Source organism: Bombyx mori, chromosome 26 (genome assembly GCF_030269925.1).
Source record: "Bombyx mori chromosome 26, ASM3026992v2".
NCBI classification, from domain to species: domain Eukaryota; kingdom Metazoa; phylum Arthropoda; class Insecta; order Lepidoptera; family Bombycidae; genus Bombyx; species Bombyx mori.
The window spans coordinates 9670672-9689422 of record NC_085132.1 but is presented as its reverse complement, the minus strand read 5'-3'; the positions used below and the strand labels follow the sequence as shown (position 1 = coordinate 9689422).

The 18751-nt window shown below is 37.5% G+C and overlaps 1 protein-coding gene across 1 annotated transcript; it reads right to left on the bottom strand.

Moving 5' to 3' along the window:
* Positions 1–10413: 10413 nt before the first annotated feature.
* On the bottom strand, positions 10414–12875 carry LOC101741473 (uncharacterized). Its single transcript, XM_004922044.5, has 2 exons — positions 12683–12875; positions 10414–11413 (listed from the first exon to the last, which is right to left on the bottom strand). The coding sequence occupies exons 1-2, from the start codon at positions 12759–12761 to the stop codon at positions 10455–10457; spliced, it is 1038 nt and encodes a 345-aa protein (XP_004922101.1). The 5' UTR covers positions 12762–12875; the 3' UTR covers positions 10414–10454.
* Positions 12876–18751: the final 5876 nt, after the last annotated feature.

Sequence of the window (18751 nt, the reverse complement as noted above, 5' to 3'; positions counted from 1 at the left end):
GGCCTTGTTATAAGAAATTTGTTGTAAAAATGTTTTGACTTTACTTTATTGTTAAATGTCTAATGTGAACACTTGCATTATGAATAGGATTTCGAGAAATGTTTACGAGGAAATAATTAGAGGCAATGACAATTCCTTAACGGAAATTGTAACTTAATTTTTGATGTGCGAAACTATCTTAGGTTCTATTGTACTTTCAGAACGTGATATACCAAATATGAATAATCTCTATATATAAAAATGAATTGCTGTTCGTTAGTCTCGCTAAAACTCGAGAACGGCTGAACCGATTTGGCTAATTTTGGTCTTGAATTATTCGTGGAAGTCCAGAGAAGGTTTAAAAAGTAGATAAATATGAAAATTCTCGAAATTAAATAAAGTTTAGGTCTTTTCTTTATCGATTGAGGCACTACGAAGTCTGCCGGGTCAGCAATGGTTTTTTTTATTACAAAATTCGTTGCTTTATAACTATGTTATAGTGTTTTTGTTAAATTTAAATATAAATGGACATACATATGATTACATAAAAAGTATTTTAATTTTTGGTCATATATATACATGTTAACTCAAGTGATTTTAAAATTATTTATTTTCTACATACAATATACATAATATGTAAATCCAGTTATATTTTAAATTTAACAAAAAGTGCGTGCTCATGTCATTATCAATGGAGTCACAATATTTATCTTATTCGTAATAAATCTTAGTCAATCTTCGCTGATTCCCATTATCTACCTCGTAAAACTTTAATCTTAGCCTTGACAATCCGACAATACGCAATAAACATGAAATAATTGAAGCACATCTAGAACCAAATTAGCAACTTTCCCACGTTACTATTGACCTAAATAATTTAAGATTTATTTATCGGACATCCGTTTCCCTACTCTACATGACGTCACAATTTGTAACAACAACGCCATTTAATTGATTGAATAAGATGTTTTCATTGCACACAGCGTGAGGTCTTTTGGGGCAGCCTCAGTTGTATATTTCGTTGGTAATTGAGATATTGCATTGATTTCACAAACTTGATGTAAGTAAAACAAACTTGTTTAAAAACATTTTTGTTATAGGTTATAAAGTTAGTTTTAATTGATAATTAAATTGCTATGGATTTTTGCTGATTTTATTCTTTTTTTTTATGATCACGTGAAGATCACTTGAAAGAGAAGTTAATTTATACATTTATTTTATACGATAAAGCATGATGTTCCCGATTTATTTCGTTATTGTTTTTTTTTTGGTTATAACATTAAAACCTTTTAGCCGTTTGGTTTTTTTATGAAAAAAAAAAAAAAAAAAAACAAAGTTTGTCATTCTCACGGTTCGAAAAAGTTAAGTTCTTTCAATCGGATACCCTTTGGACAAACACCACAAGGATTTATATCGGAACCCGCCCACGGACCGAACGAATTTGCAGAATAGATAATTTATTGACCGTATTTAGCTTATAATCTGAATGTTTAATAAAAAAAAAAAGGAAGGAGGACGACATCGGCAGTGAAATAAAATTGTGTTTTAGGACTGTTTGGGTTAAATCCAGAAGAGATTTTTTTTGCTTAGTTTTTTTTTTGTGGTAGGTTTTTAATTTTACCTTAACAGAGAGCGATCAAGATGAGGACTGCCATCCTCAGCTGGAGCGATGTCAAGGAGCGTAAGCGTAAGACAGGGTGAGGTGGAGACAATTTGTGAGAGCCCTATGTACCAGCGGGGTATCTTAGAACTACTACTACTAAATAACGAGCGCGTAGTACCAAGTTTTTATCGGAGCTCATGCACATAGTGATTGCCCTGTTGAGGTTTTTTTTATTGCTTAGATGGGTGGGCGAGCTCACAGCCCATCTGGTGTTAAGTAGTTACTGAAATCCATAGACATCTACGACTATATCTATATCATTAAACTATATTTATATCATTAAACGTGGATGTCTCTCTGTATTTTGTACCGTATGTTCCATGGGGAGTGCTCTGAGGAATTGTTCGAGATGATACCGGCATCTCGTTTTTACCATCGCACCGCCCGCCACCGGAGTAGAGTTCATCCATACTACCTGGAGCCACTGCGGTCATCCACAGTGCGTTTCCAGAGGTCTTTTTTGCCACGTACCATCCGGCTATGGAATGAGCTCCCCTCCACGGTGTTTCCCGAGCGCTATGACATGTCCCTCTTCAAACGAGGCTTGTGGAGAGTATTGAGCGGTAGGCAGCGGCTTGGCTCTGCCCCTGGCATTGCTGAAGTCCATGGGTGACGGTAACCACTCACCATCAGGTGGGCCGTATGCTCGTCTGCCTACAAGGGCAATAAAAAAAAATTCATTTTTACTGTTGCATTTTCTCTGTATAACTTTCTCTGTATTCTCTGTATCGATGACAACGGCATTAAAAACTTTTTACTTTAATATTGTTTAAAAAAAAAAAACTTTAACTTTAATTAGTTAGTTACCGCTAGACCGAAGACTGCGAGAATAAAGACATTAAATGTGGTAAGAAAACGTTAAATAATATCGTTTGAAACCGTGAAAGCTTAAAGTTCGTAAATCTAACAAGCTTTGAAAATTTTAGGAAATTTCGATCGTATAAATAACGAGACGTTTTAATGTATACGGAACCCTTTGTATAGCTTCGTCATATAATACTACGCTAGCCAAGAGCAGGTGGGAACTCGTAACGGGGGAAAAAAAACCTGAAAATTAATGACCACGCCAATGTAAACATTTGTTGTTCGTGATATTTGTCAATGAATCGTTTCTCCTTCGTTTTTTTTTTAATATGGCAATCGTCTTCTCGCCAATGCCATTGTTGCCAGTATATAGTGCTTAAGAATTTAGAATTTTGGAAATTAATAATTTTTAATTACAATACATGTATTCTGTTATATATATGCAGAATGGAACCAAATGAGATGAATGTGATTTATTTGAAATTGTAATGTAATATAATGATGTAAATGTAATTAAAAATTATGTAAAAATAATATGAATTGAAATGAAATGAATCAAGATGAGATAAGAAAAATGGTAAGAATTTATTAATACTCCAGTAGGGTTTTCGGAGGAACACTAATCTATATAAGCGGTCTTTAATATAAAATATTACAGGGTTAAACCCGAAGAAATCCTAAATTAAAAAAAATAAAATAATTCACACAACTTCACTCCTCGCATTCCCGCAAAAAAGCCTTCGAGTTTCTCACCGACTATTAAACTGACAATAGCAATTAAGAAAATCGGACTTGTAGTAGTCAAGATTTTGTTGTAATCTTTATAGCTATTTCATGTTAACAAATTTAAAATTCAAAATTCCACAGTAAGTTAGAATGTTCTTTGAATTTGTTTTTTTTTTATTCCTACCTAAGCCTTGACAAGCTATGTCAGCGTAACCTAATAAGTAGGTGAGCTCTCGGGGCTCAAACCTGACGACGTTGCTAACGCTAACCCTAGCCAGAGCCGTGCTTCGCAGAATCTACCACCGGATCGGAAACGCGAGAAGATCCAGCGAGAAACTCAGTGGGCTGTGTCTGTGGGTTGATTTACTCGCCGAGCCCTTCGTCGCAAGCGACGGGTTCGACGAGAACGATGACCGGTGCTTGAGGTGCTCGTTAGTGGATCGGGAGGATTCGAAATTACGTGTTTTGGGCGAAGTCGACTGCATTCCATGCTCGGGAATCTCGGGAATCTCATGTCGTGCCACTTTCTCGAAATGGCTCATTGATGCCGACTTACTACTAATGGAGTGTAGGTCCAGGTCGTCGCGGAGGATGTTCCTGACGAACCACGGGGCTCCGACGGCCATCCTGCAAGAACAGGATTGAATGAATTGAAGGGGTTTCAAGTTAGGTCATGACGGGGCGTATGCAAGTTTTGTAGAGTGTCACCTTATTTCTAAGGGACAATCTACTTCGCTTGCAAATCATCGGACAGAGGCTACCACTGAATAGGTAGGGAAAAAAACAAACAACAATTACCTAAAATCTTGTACTACGAGTACCGCTTGCTATACTAATTAATATAAACTCCATTGAAACGTCCAAGTGAAGTTTCAGTGCAATAAATTAGCCTTTGAAATGTCAATTGTCTGCATCCCATGGGAACTTTAGTCAGGTGTCACGCCTCCGCTGCAGTCCGCATTATACAGTGTTATAGCTACCTGAGATTAGTCGTTTGTGAAGTGTAGTGTGACCATATTGTATATAGAAAATATCGAACACGACCGAGTTAAGGTGGTATGAGTATTTTTAAAAGACGTGAGGTTAATATCGTCTCCATCAGCGTAGTCACTTGTGCTTGGCGAACTAGAAAAACTAACTTAATAAAATAATATTATTATTGCTTTGGCGGTTCTCACTTTACCTTAAGCCTAAGTCCTTAAGCCTGCTCCTATTGTTAAAGCTGAAGGCGTCTAATGCTGAAGTTAATGGATCTGAAGGATCCGTAATTACGTGTCTTGATTGTCCGCAGACACCTGTATTTATACAAAAAACTAGGACCTGCAAAAATAAAGTTCTGAAACGTCACTAAAACTTACATCTGAGTAGCTCTAGTGTTAAGTTCCATAGATTATACACTTCATATAATATTTAAGTTCGAATAATCACTCTCCAATATTCCAAACAGTGATTTGACAGTAGTAGTAGTTCTACTTTTCTAACTGGAAAAGCAAAGGTATCATACCATACATCCTGATATTTTTATTTTTTATGAACAATGATAATATGAAGTAAAATGAAATGAAGCTGATTAATGTTTCAAATGAATCAATTGGCATAAAATTAAATGAAATGAGATGATATGGGATGAAATATAATCTCAGTAAGCTGGTGGTAAATTTGCTGAGACTTTTTTAGTTCACTTTTTGAAGGATCCCGAGATTGACTTGACATTTAAATAGTTTAACTACCCGTCCTAGCCCGACAGGTACAATCGGGTTTATTGAATATCGATTGGTTTGTTGACCGGTCTTAAGAGCACGTGTTGGAAATCCAATATTTTCTACAGGTAAATGGTGGGGATATGTAAAAGTAGTGGTATTCGTCAGTAGAGAACCCTTCTGAATCACGCTACTGTGTATATTATTTGTGGTATTGTTATTGCAAGTCCGCACGGGTAGAGAGGTATCGCTATATTGCTTAAGGAGGACCTCCGACTCTGTGGTAACAATTCACCATCAGGAGGGCCGAATGATCCTCTATCTACTGAGATCATTAAAAAAAATATATGAGACTTCATTGAACTGCTTCACACTTGTAAGTAATTGTTCTTACAAATCTAGAATTTTTACTTCTATTAACCTCAAAATCACTATTCTGTATTCTTAAATTTGCGTCTTTTGGTATGTTCTTAGGTTTTTGCAGTTTGTACGAACCTTTATTTATTTATTGAGGGGTTTTGTTATGAACAAATCAAATCCGTATAAGTTGCGTAATTACTGGTGGTAGGAGGAGGTGGAGACCTTACAAATCATGTCTCAAGGTGGGTGGCAACATTTAAGTGATAGATGTTTATGGGCTACGGTAACCACTTAACACCGGGTGGGCCGTAACCTCGTCCACCCATCTAAGAATTTTTTTTTTTATTCTTTTTTAGATCCATACACCTATTAGGTGAGTCTGCTATCTAAGCAATAAAAAAGAAAAATAGTAAAAACGGTTTTTTACACACCTTTAAAAAACGTCAAACAATGGAAGGGAAATTATGAACATGATTTATTTTGGCCATTGTCATTGCCAATTTCCAAGTTATATATTGTTGGGTTAATTATTATTTATAAATATATATTTTTTTATTTGCCAGACACGAAGTTCATTACAAACTAATTATGAATGATTTTTTCTCGATTTCCCGCAAAAATCGCTTCGAATCGTTATCCCATCGACACTGCCTGATTTTCGATATCCTTACCAAAACATTGGTCACCCTATTACTACTAAACTACAAATTTCTACGTTGACAATAAAAATAAAATTATTTTCCGTGGTCATTACGCAACAATGCTCATTGAAGGCAACCAAAAAAGAAAAATACTCAAAAATTCCCACAGCGAGTACTCGAGTGAGTATTATGAATTCGTTCCGGCAGGTTGTGTGCGCATTTTTTGACATTTGACAGTAGGGACGTAAAAAGATGATCGATATGATTCGATTATTTGTGATTGCGTAATCGAGTGATTACTTTTTATGAGCGCGCTCGACTCCCACGTAGTTTTTTTTAAAGTGGAATTTCAGTATGGTTGTATGTATGTAATAAATATACCTGGATGGTTACGTACGAGCCTATTTCTGACGTGAAGCACTAATGCGTTTCGGTTGTTGAGGGGTTGACGAATTCACGGCCTATATGTAAAGTGATAACTAGTGCCCGTGGACATCAATAACGTAAGCCTGAGACACGAGTTCTAAGTTTCAGTTTTTATAATGCAACGGCTGCCTCACCCTTCAAATCCAAACCAAATTACTGCTTCATGACAGAAATAGGCAGGGTGGTGGTACCTACCCGTGCGGGCTCACAAGACGTGCTATCAGCGGTGACTTTCACGGTAACGATATAACATCCATCATCATCATCATTATTTAAATAATATTTACTAGATGCAGACCGTTTTTTTTTTATAACGCCATCATCATCATCATTATTTAAATAATATTTACTAGATGCAGACCGTTTTTTTTTATAACGCCATCTTGTTGTGTCTTTAAAGCGGTTAGTTGCCATCAATTAAGAAAAATAGTATTATTATTCGCCAATAGATGTCGGGAAGAGTTGATTATTGAAAACACGAACAAAACAACATTTTCTGAAAATAAATCGTAGCTAAATCGATTTATCGCTCCCGAAATCTCCTGTGTACTAAATTTTATGAAAATCGTTGGAGCCGTTTCCGAGATTCAGATTATATATATATATATATAACTAGTCAGGTCATAAGTATTGTCACACAGTAAAAACTTTTCTTTTAGAATGCTGGCCACAAAAATGTTTATTGAATTCGAATTTCGAATTGTTCATGAAAATAAAAATGTATACTTTTAGAATTTTACTCATTTTTAAATATGGAGTGGACGCTTAAAGAAGACCGTGTTGCAGTTATTGCGTTGCATCGTTGCGGTTACGCGCCAATTAAAATTTTTAACATACTGAAAAATTTGAATATAACCAAAAGATTCGTTTATCGTACCATCAAACGATACAATGAAGACTCTAGTGTAGATGACAGGTCAAGAAGTGGTCGCCCTCGGTCTGTTAGGACTCCAGCAGTGATAAAAGCTATGAAGGCGCGAATTCAAAGAAATCCCAAACGTAAGCAGAAACTGTTGGCCCTTCAGATGGGGTTAAGCAGAACCACGGTGAAAAGGGTGTTAAATGAAGACTTAGGGCTTCGGGCATATCGAAGAAAAACAGGACATCGTTTGAATGCTCGTCTAATGGATCTGAGACTGAAGAGATGCCGCGCTTTGTTGAAGCGGTACGCGGGAAAAAAATATCGGGAAATTCTTTTTTCGGATGAGAAAAATTTTACCGTAGAAGAGAGCTACAACAAACAAAATGATAAGGTGTACGCACACATTAGTGAAGAAGCGAGCAACCGTATTCCGCGTGTCCAACGAGGTCATTTTCCATCCTCGCTTATGGTATGGTTGGGAGTTTCTTATTGGGGCTTAACAGAGGTACATTTTTGTGAGAAAGGTGTAAAAACGAATGCAGTTGTGTATCAAAATACAGTCCTGACGAACCTTGTGGAACCTGTTTCTCATACCATGTTCAATAACAGGCACTGGGTATTCCAACAAGATTCGGCGCCAGCTCATAGAGCGAAGAGCACACAAGACTGGCTGGCGGCGCGTGAAATCGACTTCATCCGGCACGAAGACTGGCCCTCCTCCAGTCCAGATTTGAATCCGTTAGATTACAAGATATGGCAATACTTGGAGGAAAAGGTGTGCTCAAAGCATTATCCCAATTTGGAGTCACTCAAGACATCCTTGATTAAGGCAGCCGCCGATATTGACATGGACCTCGTTCGTGCTGCGATAGACGACTGGCCGCGCAGATTGAAGGCCTGTATTCAAAATCACGAAGGTCATTTTGAATAAACTTTAGTGTCATAAGAATCTATGTTTTGTTAAGTTCATTTTGGTATATGAATGGTTACATAATGAATAAACTTGTTTCAATTATTTTACATTAAACATGTGACAGAATTTATGACCTGACTAGGTATATACATATATTAATATACAAGAATTGCTCGTCTAAAGGTATAAGGTTAATACATAATATGTATAATTTAATGTAATGTATACAGTAACATAAATACTAGACAAACGTATTTAATCAAAGAGATCCTTTATGCAAAGTTTTTATTTGTGGCCCGACGCGAACTGTGCACGCAACATTAAATTAGCAGACTACGAATTTATGCTGACAATTACGGCATTCAGTTCGAAGATTAGGACGGTGTGAGCCATATCAATACAACCGAGGCATCCACTAGTTCCCGTAGGCTCCGGAATCTGTGTGCTTAGTGCGAATTTATTAACGTTCTCGATAGCGTAAAAGTAAGCCCAATTTTATATGCACAACAGCGGCTAACGTAGGCAGACGATCCCATTCCATACAAATATGAGCTAACTTTTACGCTATCGAGAACGTTAAATAACTCGCATTAAGCACACTGATATTCAAAAATAATTTCGACGAAGGAACAATCGACTTATAAATGAAAAATACAGATAATTTTAAGCGTGTGCGGACTGCTACAACTGTTCTGTATAAATGAGACTAATTGTTTAGAGTTTAAATTATTAGTCATATATCTATATTTTTTTTGCAAAATCGCAAGATAAAAGTTCAGCTATAGTACTTCGATCAACTGTTATTGTAGACCTTTCGAGACCATCTCATACCTTTGGACTATGGAATTCCCTTTCACTATAGTTCCTGAGTTGATATGTCCTTCTTCAAATGTCGGTAGGCTTGGCTGTGTTGAATTGTTCCATTTTTTTATTGCCGAAAGACACATATATATCAATAGTGTAAAGTTTATTGTAAAATAACTTTAATATACAATTTATCTTATTAAAATTATAATAAGACAATTTTCAGATTGCCATATGGCATTAGTCTTAGTGGGGGCGATGGCAGTAGTAGAAACGAAGCATAATAAAAGCGGTAGTCGAAAAGTGTTGTATGTACTCTGTAATAAGCACATACCCAAAAGTTATACAAGTTGATTTACAAATAAAGAAATACAGAACGAAGTGAACTACTGCAATTGTATTCATTTCCTGGCTGTTGGAAGCGAAGTTTACGATAGAAATAAGGAATGACATTTTAACGTTTTTTACTCGTAACCTGTGCCAATTATTTTAAGAACTTAGTTTTTAGTTACGTCTACCAATAACTATAACAAATAGCCCTTTAAAATAAACATCAAATTATTGATAAACTGTAAAAAACTAGGTACTAAAAATTAACAAAAGTAACCTATCAACATATTCAATTGTTTGAAATCAAAATGGCGACCGTAAATCAAATTGACATAATTGAGTTTACACAAAACGTCATTGTGATTATCGGATATTGTGTAGGTATAATCTGTAATTGTGGTAGACCAAATATTACCAGAACGTAAGTACAACTATAATAGTGCGCCTTCAAAGTATGAAAGTCTGCGTAGGATAACCCGTATTTCGATGTGGTTTTACGTCTTTTTGGAAATATAATGACGAACCCCCTCCTTTTCAATTAATGCAAGTTGCACAATAGTGCGTGGCACTGCGGTTTGATTGGGGACCACACGTAGGGCGCTAATGGTTCCACCCATAGTTGGAATGTTCCAGAAGCAAAGGAAGCAGTTCCTAATCTACTTTATAGCCTATGGAAATACAATATATGTATTGTATTTGTAAGTTGTTTGTATTGTACACACTATAATTTAATCTTACCGCGAATTTTACGTTTTTATGTGTTCTTAATATTTTGGCCAATTTAGTAAAATACGCGAGAAAATTAAATTATTTGTTTTTGGTGAGAAATATGACTGTAAATTAATTCACGACTAAAATAAGACATTGCCAAGAACATCCATATGTTGAATTTAATTTTTTCGAAAGTGCATTTAGTAAGACCATGTGGTGCAATGATTGATATTAATCAATTTAGTACGAAAGAGAATCATTCAACATAATAAAACGTGGCTTTGTTTGTTCTTCAGTGGCTACGCGGATCCATAGATATCACTGAGTCAACTCGACCAGCTACCTTGAGAGATGAGATCGAAGTCTCAATTGCAACATATGACGGTTGCTCCATCTTTCAAACTTTGTTTTTCTATAAAGTTGCCATACGCAAATACATTGTTGTATTTAAAATAAATTACAGCCAAACTATGGGTAGTGTAAAAAAAACGATATTAAAGAAAACAAATTTCTTAATGTGAACTGAAAACCAAAATTAAAGTTCATCTCGTATTTTCAAGTCCTTCAAAAAACCTCCCAAGACCACTCTAGTCGCAGTCACGTTGATATCACTTTTCAAGAACAAGTCTTCATTACCAGGATCAGTTACAAACTTAAATAACAAGTCGTATATTTCAATCGCTTTAGTTTTCCCTCTCAGAACCTTCAAACAAAACTGTCTCAAATTATTCGTCAGTTCTAGTAACAAATTCAATATATTATTGTTATCATCTTTGATATTGTAGTTCCAAATAATATCTATAGCATGAACCAATCCACTACACACAGGTGGCGTTGACATTCTTTCGATTAGGCCAATTCTCTGATACAATCTCGATTTATCGTTTTTACCCTTCTGTATTTTCCCATCCCTAGCACGAATATGTTCTTTTAATATTACATTAAACAACTCTAGTAATGTCTTGACGATTGAGCCATTCAGTTTTGTTATTTGATTGTAAAATGGCTCCAAACCTTTCAGCTTCATGACCCTGGCCTGTAACAGTGGATTTTTCGGAAGCCACAATACCAAAATGTCTACAGAGTGCGCTTTCAATGCTAAATTCCCATCATTCTCAAAAATATCTAATAGTCGATCGACTAAAGCTATTGGAACGGCAGCTTTGGTAGCAGTAGGAGTGACTTCAAAGAGTATTTTAACTAATACAAGTATACTAGTCTTCAGTTCTAAATGAGGCATCATTAGATTTGGTACGATTACCCTTTCGATGCCTCTCGACTTCAGGAATTCCTTCGCGTATATTTTATCTTTAAACGATTCTATGATAGTCTGTATAACTTGAATTATTCCCTCGTAAATTATATTCGTGTCTTGAATTGGTATTTGGACACCATCATTTGCTTTTGCAGCGGCTTTTGATAATTTCTCAATGTCTTCAATGTGCTTCGCAATTTCAGTAACTGCGTCCGGTTCATTGGTGAACGGGTCAATTTCTATAAAGACAAATATATAAATAGTTTTATTTAGGATTAGAAAAGAACTATGTATAATGAAACTTGGTAAAGCAATTAGGTTACTATGGACAAAACAAAATATGTATTCCTAACGTTTGAATCCTTTTTACTTATGACATTGGTGGACGAACTCACAGCTGACCTGGTCTTAAATGGTTATTGGAGGTTTGAGATCTAAGTTTCAGTTTCTATATAATACAATGACTTCCCCGCCCTTACCCTCGAAACGCATTACTGCATCACGGCCGAAATACGCAGGATTGCGGTACCTACCCGTGCGGGCTTCACCTTAGAAATCATTCGCGAACATTTGTCTAGTACGTATTTCATCAGAAACATTAGTACCTGCCTTCACGATTCGTATATTATTATTACTGGTGGTAGGACCTCTTGTGAGTCCGCACGGGTAGGTACCACCGCCCTGCCTATTTCTGCCGTGAAGCAGTAATGCGTTTCGGTTTGAAGGGTTGGCAACCGTTGTAACTATACTGAGACCTTAGAACTCTATCTCAAGTTGGGTGGCGGCATTTACGTAGCGGATCTCTATGGGCTCCGGTAACCACTTAACACCAGGTGAGCTGTGAGCTCGTTCACACATCTATGCAATAAAAATAATAATGAAATAAACGTATAGGGGCCGTTACGAACACTTGTTCTCGGAGGAGAGCCGCAAGTAGGGGGTTAAGGGTATTTTAATTGCTCTTCATAGATCAGTAGCTTACTGCTTTGCTGTTTGAGTATCGGTTGCCTGTTTGTTAGGCACTGTCACAAACCAGTCTTTCTTTAATATGAGGAGGCTAGGATAGTCGTTATTCCAAAAACCAAACATCGATCTTACAATTCAATCCTGGGGGGCGATATTTATAATACGTTTGATATAATAAAGGACAGTATTATTGGAATCTGGTAATGAAGGTATCAGCCTTGGTCAAATTTATAAATGACGGCTTTTTTTAAAGCTGCGAGCGAATCACGCACGGTGATCCGGCCCCAAATTAAGATTCCCTGTATTATAGGTTGATGAATATAGGTATAGTTATATGTATTTAAATATGTAGATATATAGATAATAAACATCCAGCAAAAAAGCAAACAATATTTGCCCGATGTAAGAAGCGAAACCACGACCCTTGGCGCAACTGTCAGAGGCACTAATTACTGCACCACCACGTCAGTAAATAAGGCAAATGATATTTTATTTGTCAGATCAATTTGGGTATCGAAAAGTCAAAAAATCACCAAACTAACCTTCACTGAGAGAAGAACTTATGGTTAAAACAATTAAGAAGACAAATATAAAACTAATATTTAGCCCGACAACGTGCATTTCTTAACTATTAATTAAGCACTTTAATTAGAAAATTAATTAGACAAAATTCTAAGAAGCAGACTTATTTATATAGGTACTTGAATGGTTGACATTATATTCGTGAAAAATCAATCTGTCAAATTAGACTTATTTAATTCAGAGAGGTTTTTTTCATTATAATTTTCCTGCAAAACGGTGTAGCTCTTGATCATTTCCATGCTTCGATATTTCAAAACACACAAACGCCATCGCGTTTTTTACGTATGATATGGCGTATTTTGAGGATACGTACGACATTGTGTTGTATGTTCGACATGTAGGTTTGTTTGTAGGTTTGTATGTTTTGCGGTAGGCAGCGGCTTGGCTCTGCCCCTGGCATTGCTGAAGTCCATGGGCGACGTCCACTCACCAGCAGGTGGGCCGTATGCTCGTCGCCTACAGGGGCAATAAAAAAAAAGTGTTTTGGTCGGATAGGCAGAGTCGACAGCTTACCATACAATTGAGACTTTCAACCTAACATCTTTTTTTTTTTATTGCTTAGATGGTTAGACGAGCTCACAGCCCACCTGTTGTTAAGTGGTTACTGGAGCCCATAGACATCTACATCGTAGACGCGCCACCCACCTTGAGATACAAGTTCTAAAGTCTCAGTATAGTTACAGCGGCTACCCCACCCTTCAAACCGAAACGCATTACTGCTTCACGGCAGAAATAGGCAGCTCATAGACATCTCAAGCTGGGCGACCTTTTGAAGGTATTATGCATTCATAATCTACGATTCATCCATGACTCCAGATTTGAGGGACGCCTTTCGCTGCGATTGTATTCAAGGATTTATTTAAATATACCGTCATCTATGAGCAGTAATTGAAAACCTAATAACATTTACCGGGTAAGTATCGGCTTGTTTAAGTTAGGTAGATAACGGTTGAAGGATTGCTGTTAGCGACATCTATGTTTCAGGTACGGTATATAATCTGACATACAAGTTGACTGAATTCAGAATCGCTTAAAACAAATGAGTTTTTTGTCGTTTTCGTGGATTACATGTCTTCGTTTGAATTAGAGGTTATCAGATTTTCATTTAATGTTACGTTATTCGCATTTATACATTCTTTTGATAAAATTAAAATTGTATTGCCGAATTTTGCTACAATCGCATTAGGTATTATATTCTCCGGCATGCTCTCTATTTCACTTTGCATAATGACACATTTTCCATTGAATATCCTCGTGATCTCCGTAAAAAAATCTGTTACACACACAATAAATACTCTTATTGGTAAGTTAACAAGTAGTAAGTTTTCGTCATTTCTAACAGGATGACCCTAGATATGTAAATAGTAACATGCGGTGCGAGCAATAAGATTTTTTTTTGTCCGAAATTCCGTATTTTTAATAAAGGATTTTATAATATTTTTACAACAAACACCTAAAGACTTGTATGATTTATTAATTATTTTCTGTGTTTAGTTGTACAATAACTAAATGCTTTAAATTTAACAACATATAAGTTTAGTGACATCCCCTACAAGATGTCGCTAGTTTCCATACAGAAAAAATATTTCTCTTAAACTATCCCAGTTTCAAGGCCCTGATTTCTAGGATGAAGCAGCCCTGCGTTTCGGTTTCAAGGTTGGGACGGTCGTTATACTAAAATTGCCGTTTCGACCTCACGTGCTAAGATGAATGGCGGTATCCACATTGTGATTTACGTATATGAGTCCGTTAGCACGTCTAGATTCAATAAAACATTTTAACTAAGCATTGTTTTGATGAATACGAAACCAGAGAAACGCTATTTTGTATGTAAGTTAATTAAGATTCTATTTTAGTACTACTGTAAGTTCGGATATATAAATAGATACAGTTTTTTTTTTTTTTTTTTTCCTACCTTAGCTGATTATGTCAGCGTAACCCTAACTTTAGTAGGTGAGCTCACGGGGCTCAAACCTGGTGACGTTGCTAACACGAACCCTAGCAAGAGCCATGCTTCGCAGAATCTACCACCGGATCGGAAACGCGACCCACTGAGAAGATCCGGCGAGAAACTCAGTGGGCTGTGTCTGAGAGTTAATTTACTCGTCGAGCACTTCGTCGCAAGCGACGGGTTCGACGAGAACGGTGACCGGTGCTTGAAGTACCTAAAAGCACCGTTAGTGGATCGGGAGGATCCGAGATGACGTGTTTTGGGCGACGTCGACTGCTTTCCATTCTGTCCGCAGGATCGGGAATGTAGTTACCGGCGGCCACGATGAGAGGGTTCTCGTGTCGTGCCGCTTTATCGAAGTGGATAGATACAGTAAGTCTCAAGCAATGGCCACATCTCTCACCTGTCATTTTCGGACTGATATAAATACGAGAAAGAGAGCTAGCTATATACATATATATTATACGTATGTATGTATATATGTGTGAGGGAGTACTTTAGGGGGCACGCGGGGTATGAAGGACTGGTCTGCGACTGCGAGACCACGGTCCCAAGGATGTTTTCAGGGCCCTACCCACTAAACGACTCCCCTGCACTCTTCGCTCAAGCGTCCGATCCCAAGTTCAAGGTCAGAATGCGGGTCAGGTAAGAGATTACCGCGGTCAACACCAAAACCAGACGGCACAGCTCACCCCAAGGACCCGGCCGACGTCAGCCGTGTAGGAGAGCACTGATTTATACCTTTTTTTTCTTACCTAAGCTGATGGCCTTGAGAGGCCATTTTAGCGTAGCCCTTATAAGTAGGTGAGCTCACGGGGCTCAAACCTGACGACGTTGCTAACACTAACCCTAGCAAGAGCAGTGCTTCGCAGAATCTACCAGCGGATCGGTAACGCGACCCACTGAGAAGATCCGGCGAGAATCTCAGGGGCTGTGTCTGTGGGTTAATTTACTCGTCGAGCCCTTCATAGTAAGCGATGTGGGGATGACCGGTGCTTGAGGTACCTAAAAGCACCGTTATTGGATCGGGAGGATCCGTAATGACGTGTTATTTATAATAATAATAATAATAATAATAATAAAGCCTTTATTCAGACTAATACATTTTTTTTACATATGCAATTGGTATTAATAATAATTAAAAAAAATTTTTTTGTAAGCTTTTTTTTTTTTTACCTATTTTATTATTAGTTATTGTCTGTTTGTCTATTATAGACATAGGCCTCCTCCAACTGCCTCCATAAGCTTCTATTTTCAGCTTTTCTGGTCCATGTGCTTCCCGCAACTGCCTTATGTCGTCCACCCATCTCCTAAATGGTCTACCTCGGTTTCTTTTTCTGTCTCTCGGATACCAGTCCTGTTATTTATAGTGTCTCCGTGTTATTTATAGTTATGTCAATTAAATGTCTTCAAGTCGTATATTTTTCGCGTTCTCTTTGTCCTTTTTTTGTATTCAGTTTTCTCTATTTAAAAAAGAACAATAAATAAATCTAGCTTTGGAATACAAATTGAATTTGACATTTATAAAATTGAAATTGAAGTTTATAGAATTTCGTTTGAAGTTAAAAACTTATATATCCAGGGGTGAAAGGCTATTTGGTTTCAGCGATATTTTTGTTATTTTACAGACATTTAAATTTTAAATTTTAAAAACAATATCATAGCAAAGGACCTTCTTCTGCTATTTGAACGGCATAAATTTCATTCAATTTCAATTAAAAACATCGAAAGTGTTGATGCTGATACCAAATAATGCGCACCTTTAATTACAAAGATAATTATGTAATTGTTTATGCCTAATAGTGCCGCTATTTTCCAAAAGATGGCTCTCGATGTTACTAGGTACGGTTGTAATGCTACCTGTTGGAGGATATAGATACTTGACATACTCAGTTAAATTATCCTAATTTTTTTTTTTTTTTTTTTTCTACTGGAGAAAATCGCCGGATCCCCACCCGCGCAGGCGGGGCAGGTGGGGTATGTGGGAGTTGAACCTCACTAAAAACTCCTGCCGCTCACAACCGGCGCCCTACCTCGGACCGGGCCGGAGCCCAGTCGGGGCTATTGAAACGGCGGGACAGGGTTGACGCAGAGCACAGTTAAGTTATCCTTAGTATCTTGTTGCAAATGATGTGACAATGAAATACAGCAGCGTAACGACAAGTTCTTTTATTTTTGCGAGAAAGCAGAAAAGCGGTTGAAATGGCCGGCATGGCTTGTTTTATTATCACTAATCCCCCCTTCGTTGGCTTTGGCTAGCGGCAGTAGCGGAAGGGGGCGTGTTAACATGGCTTGGCGGCTTGGCTGGCGGCAGGGCATGACAGCTGACGTCACGTCCGTTACAATCTACTTATCTGATTTTTACTGATTATAGAGTTTTTTTGTAAGGAAGCACGAAGGATACCAGTGGATTATGACAATACGTAATAAGACACTTGTTAAATAAGAAATTTGAATTAGATAGAGATTGAAACAACTGAAGCATTTCTAGAATGTTTTGGAACATAATTGACATAGTCTTAAGAACTATGAAAACGTCACATAGACGATATGGAGAGATTTTTGTTCGAAGTGAAGTGACGGAATCAACTCAAGAAAGCTAAGTGTACTTTTAATTGTTATAATAAATAAATTCAGTTTTGATTCGCATTTCGGTGGAGAGTTTCCATTTATCCTGAGCCCTAGCTAGCAAAATTTGCATCTGCCCTAATTGAAACATATATTAAGTAAGTAAAAACGTCAAGTAAAGAATAGCTGCTTAGTCTCCAATTCAATATTAGTACCGTAGTCGGATCGTTCACACCTATCGAGAGGTGAAAGGCCAAGTATTTGGTTTAAGCGGCAGTTCACTTAATACGCGACATTTATCTTTGTAATTAAAGGTCCATTTTATTTGGTATTAGCATCAATAATAGCTCTGGAGTGCTCTGAGGAATTGTTCGAGATGATACCGGCATCTCGTTTTTACCATCGCACCGCCCGCCATCGGAGTAGAGTTCATCCGTACTACCTGGAGCCACTGCGGTCATCCACAGTGCGTTTCCAGAGATCTTTTTTGCCACGTACCATCCGGCTATGGAATGAGCTCCCCTCCACGGTGTTTCCCGAGCGCTATGACATGTCCTTCTTCAAACGAGGCTTGTGGAGAGTATTAAGCGGTAGGCAGCGGCTTGGCTCTGCCCCTGGCATTGCTGAAGTCCATGGGCAACGGTAACCACTCACCATCAGGTGGACCGTATGCTCGTCTGCCTACAAGGGCAATAAAAAAAAAAAAAAAAATTTGGATGTTTTAATTGAAGTTCAATAGCTGAAGAAGTTTTTTTTGTTATGATATCTTTTCCAAAATGTAACTTTAATTAGTTCTCCTAGTGGTAGGACCTTTTGTGAGTCCGCACGGGTAGGTACCACCACCCTGCCTATTTCTGCCGTAAAGCAGTAATGCGTTTCGGTTTGAAGGGTGGGGCAGCCGTTGTAACTATACAGAGACTTAGAACGCATATCTCCAGGTGGGTGGCGGCATTTACGTTGTAGATGTCTATGGGCTCCAGTAACCACTTAACACCAGGTGGGCTATGAGCTCGTCTACCTATCTAAGCAATAAAAAAACATAAAAAAAACTTCGACAAAACAAAATGTCGCTCAAACCAAATATCCTTTTACCTTTCGATATGTTCGTAATGTCTAAGGATTCCAAGATTCAATCATCAGCCCATCTAATTGTTAAGCAGTTACTAAATAATATATATGCCAGATATAGCATTACGCGCTACGAACAGCTACGATATTTGCTACGTAGACCGTAGACGTTCTTCAATCAAGAAATTCACGGAAACTTTGACGTTATCTTTCAAACTGTAGTTCTACGTTATACCGTCTATGGAGTACATTGACCCCATAACTAAACGAAAGGTCGGATTAACATTTAGCAACTATTAAAATACTATAAACAGTTACCATTCTTCGGATGTACGCTTCGCTAATTAATGGCTACGAAAAAGTGTGCTACATTCTATTTGTATTCGTAGCGGCATTAATCGTAGCTGCGTAGCACTACACTACGGTTTGCTACGACACGCAA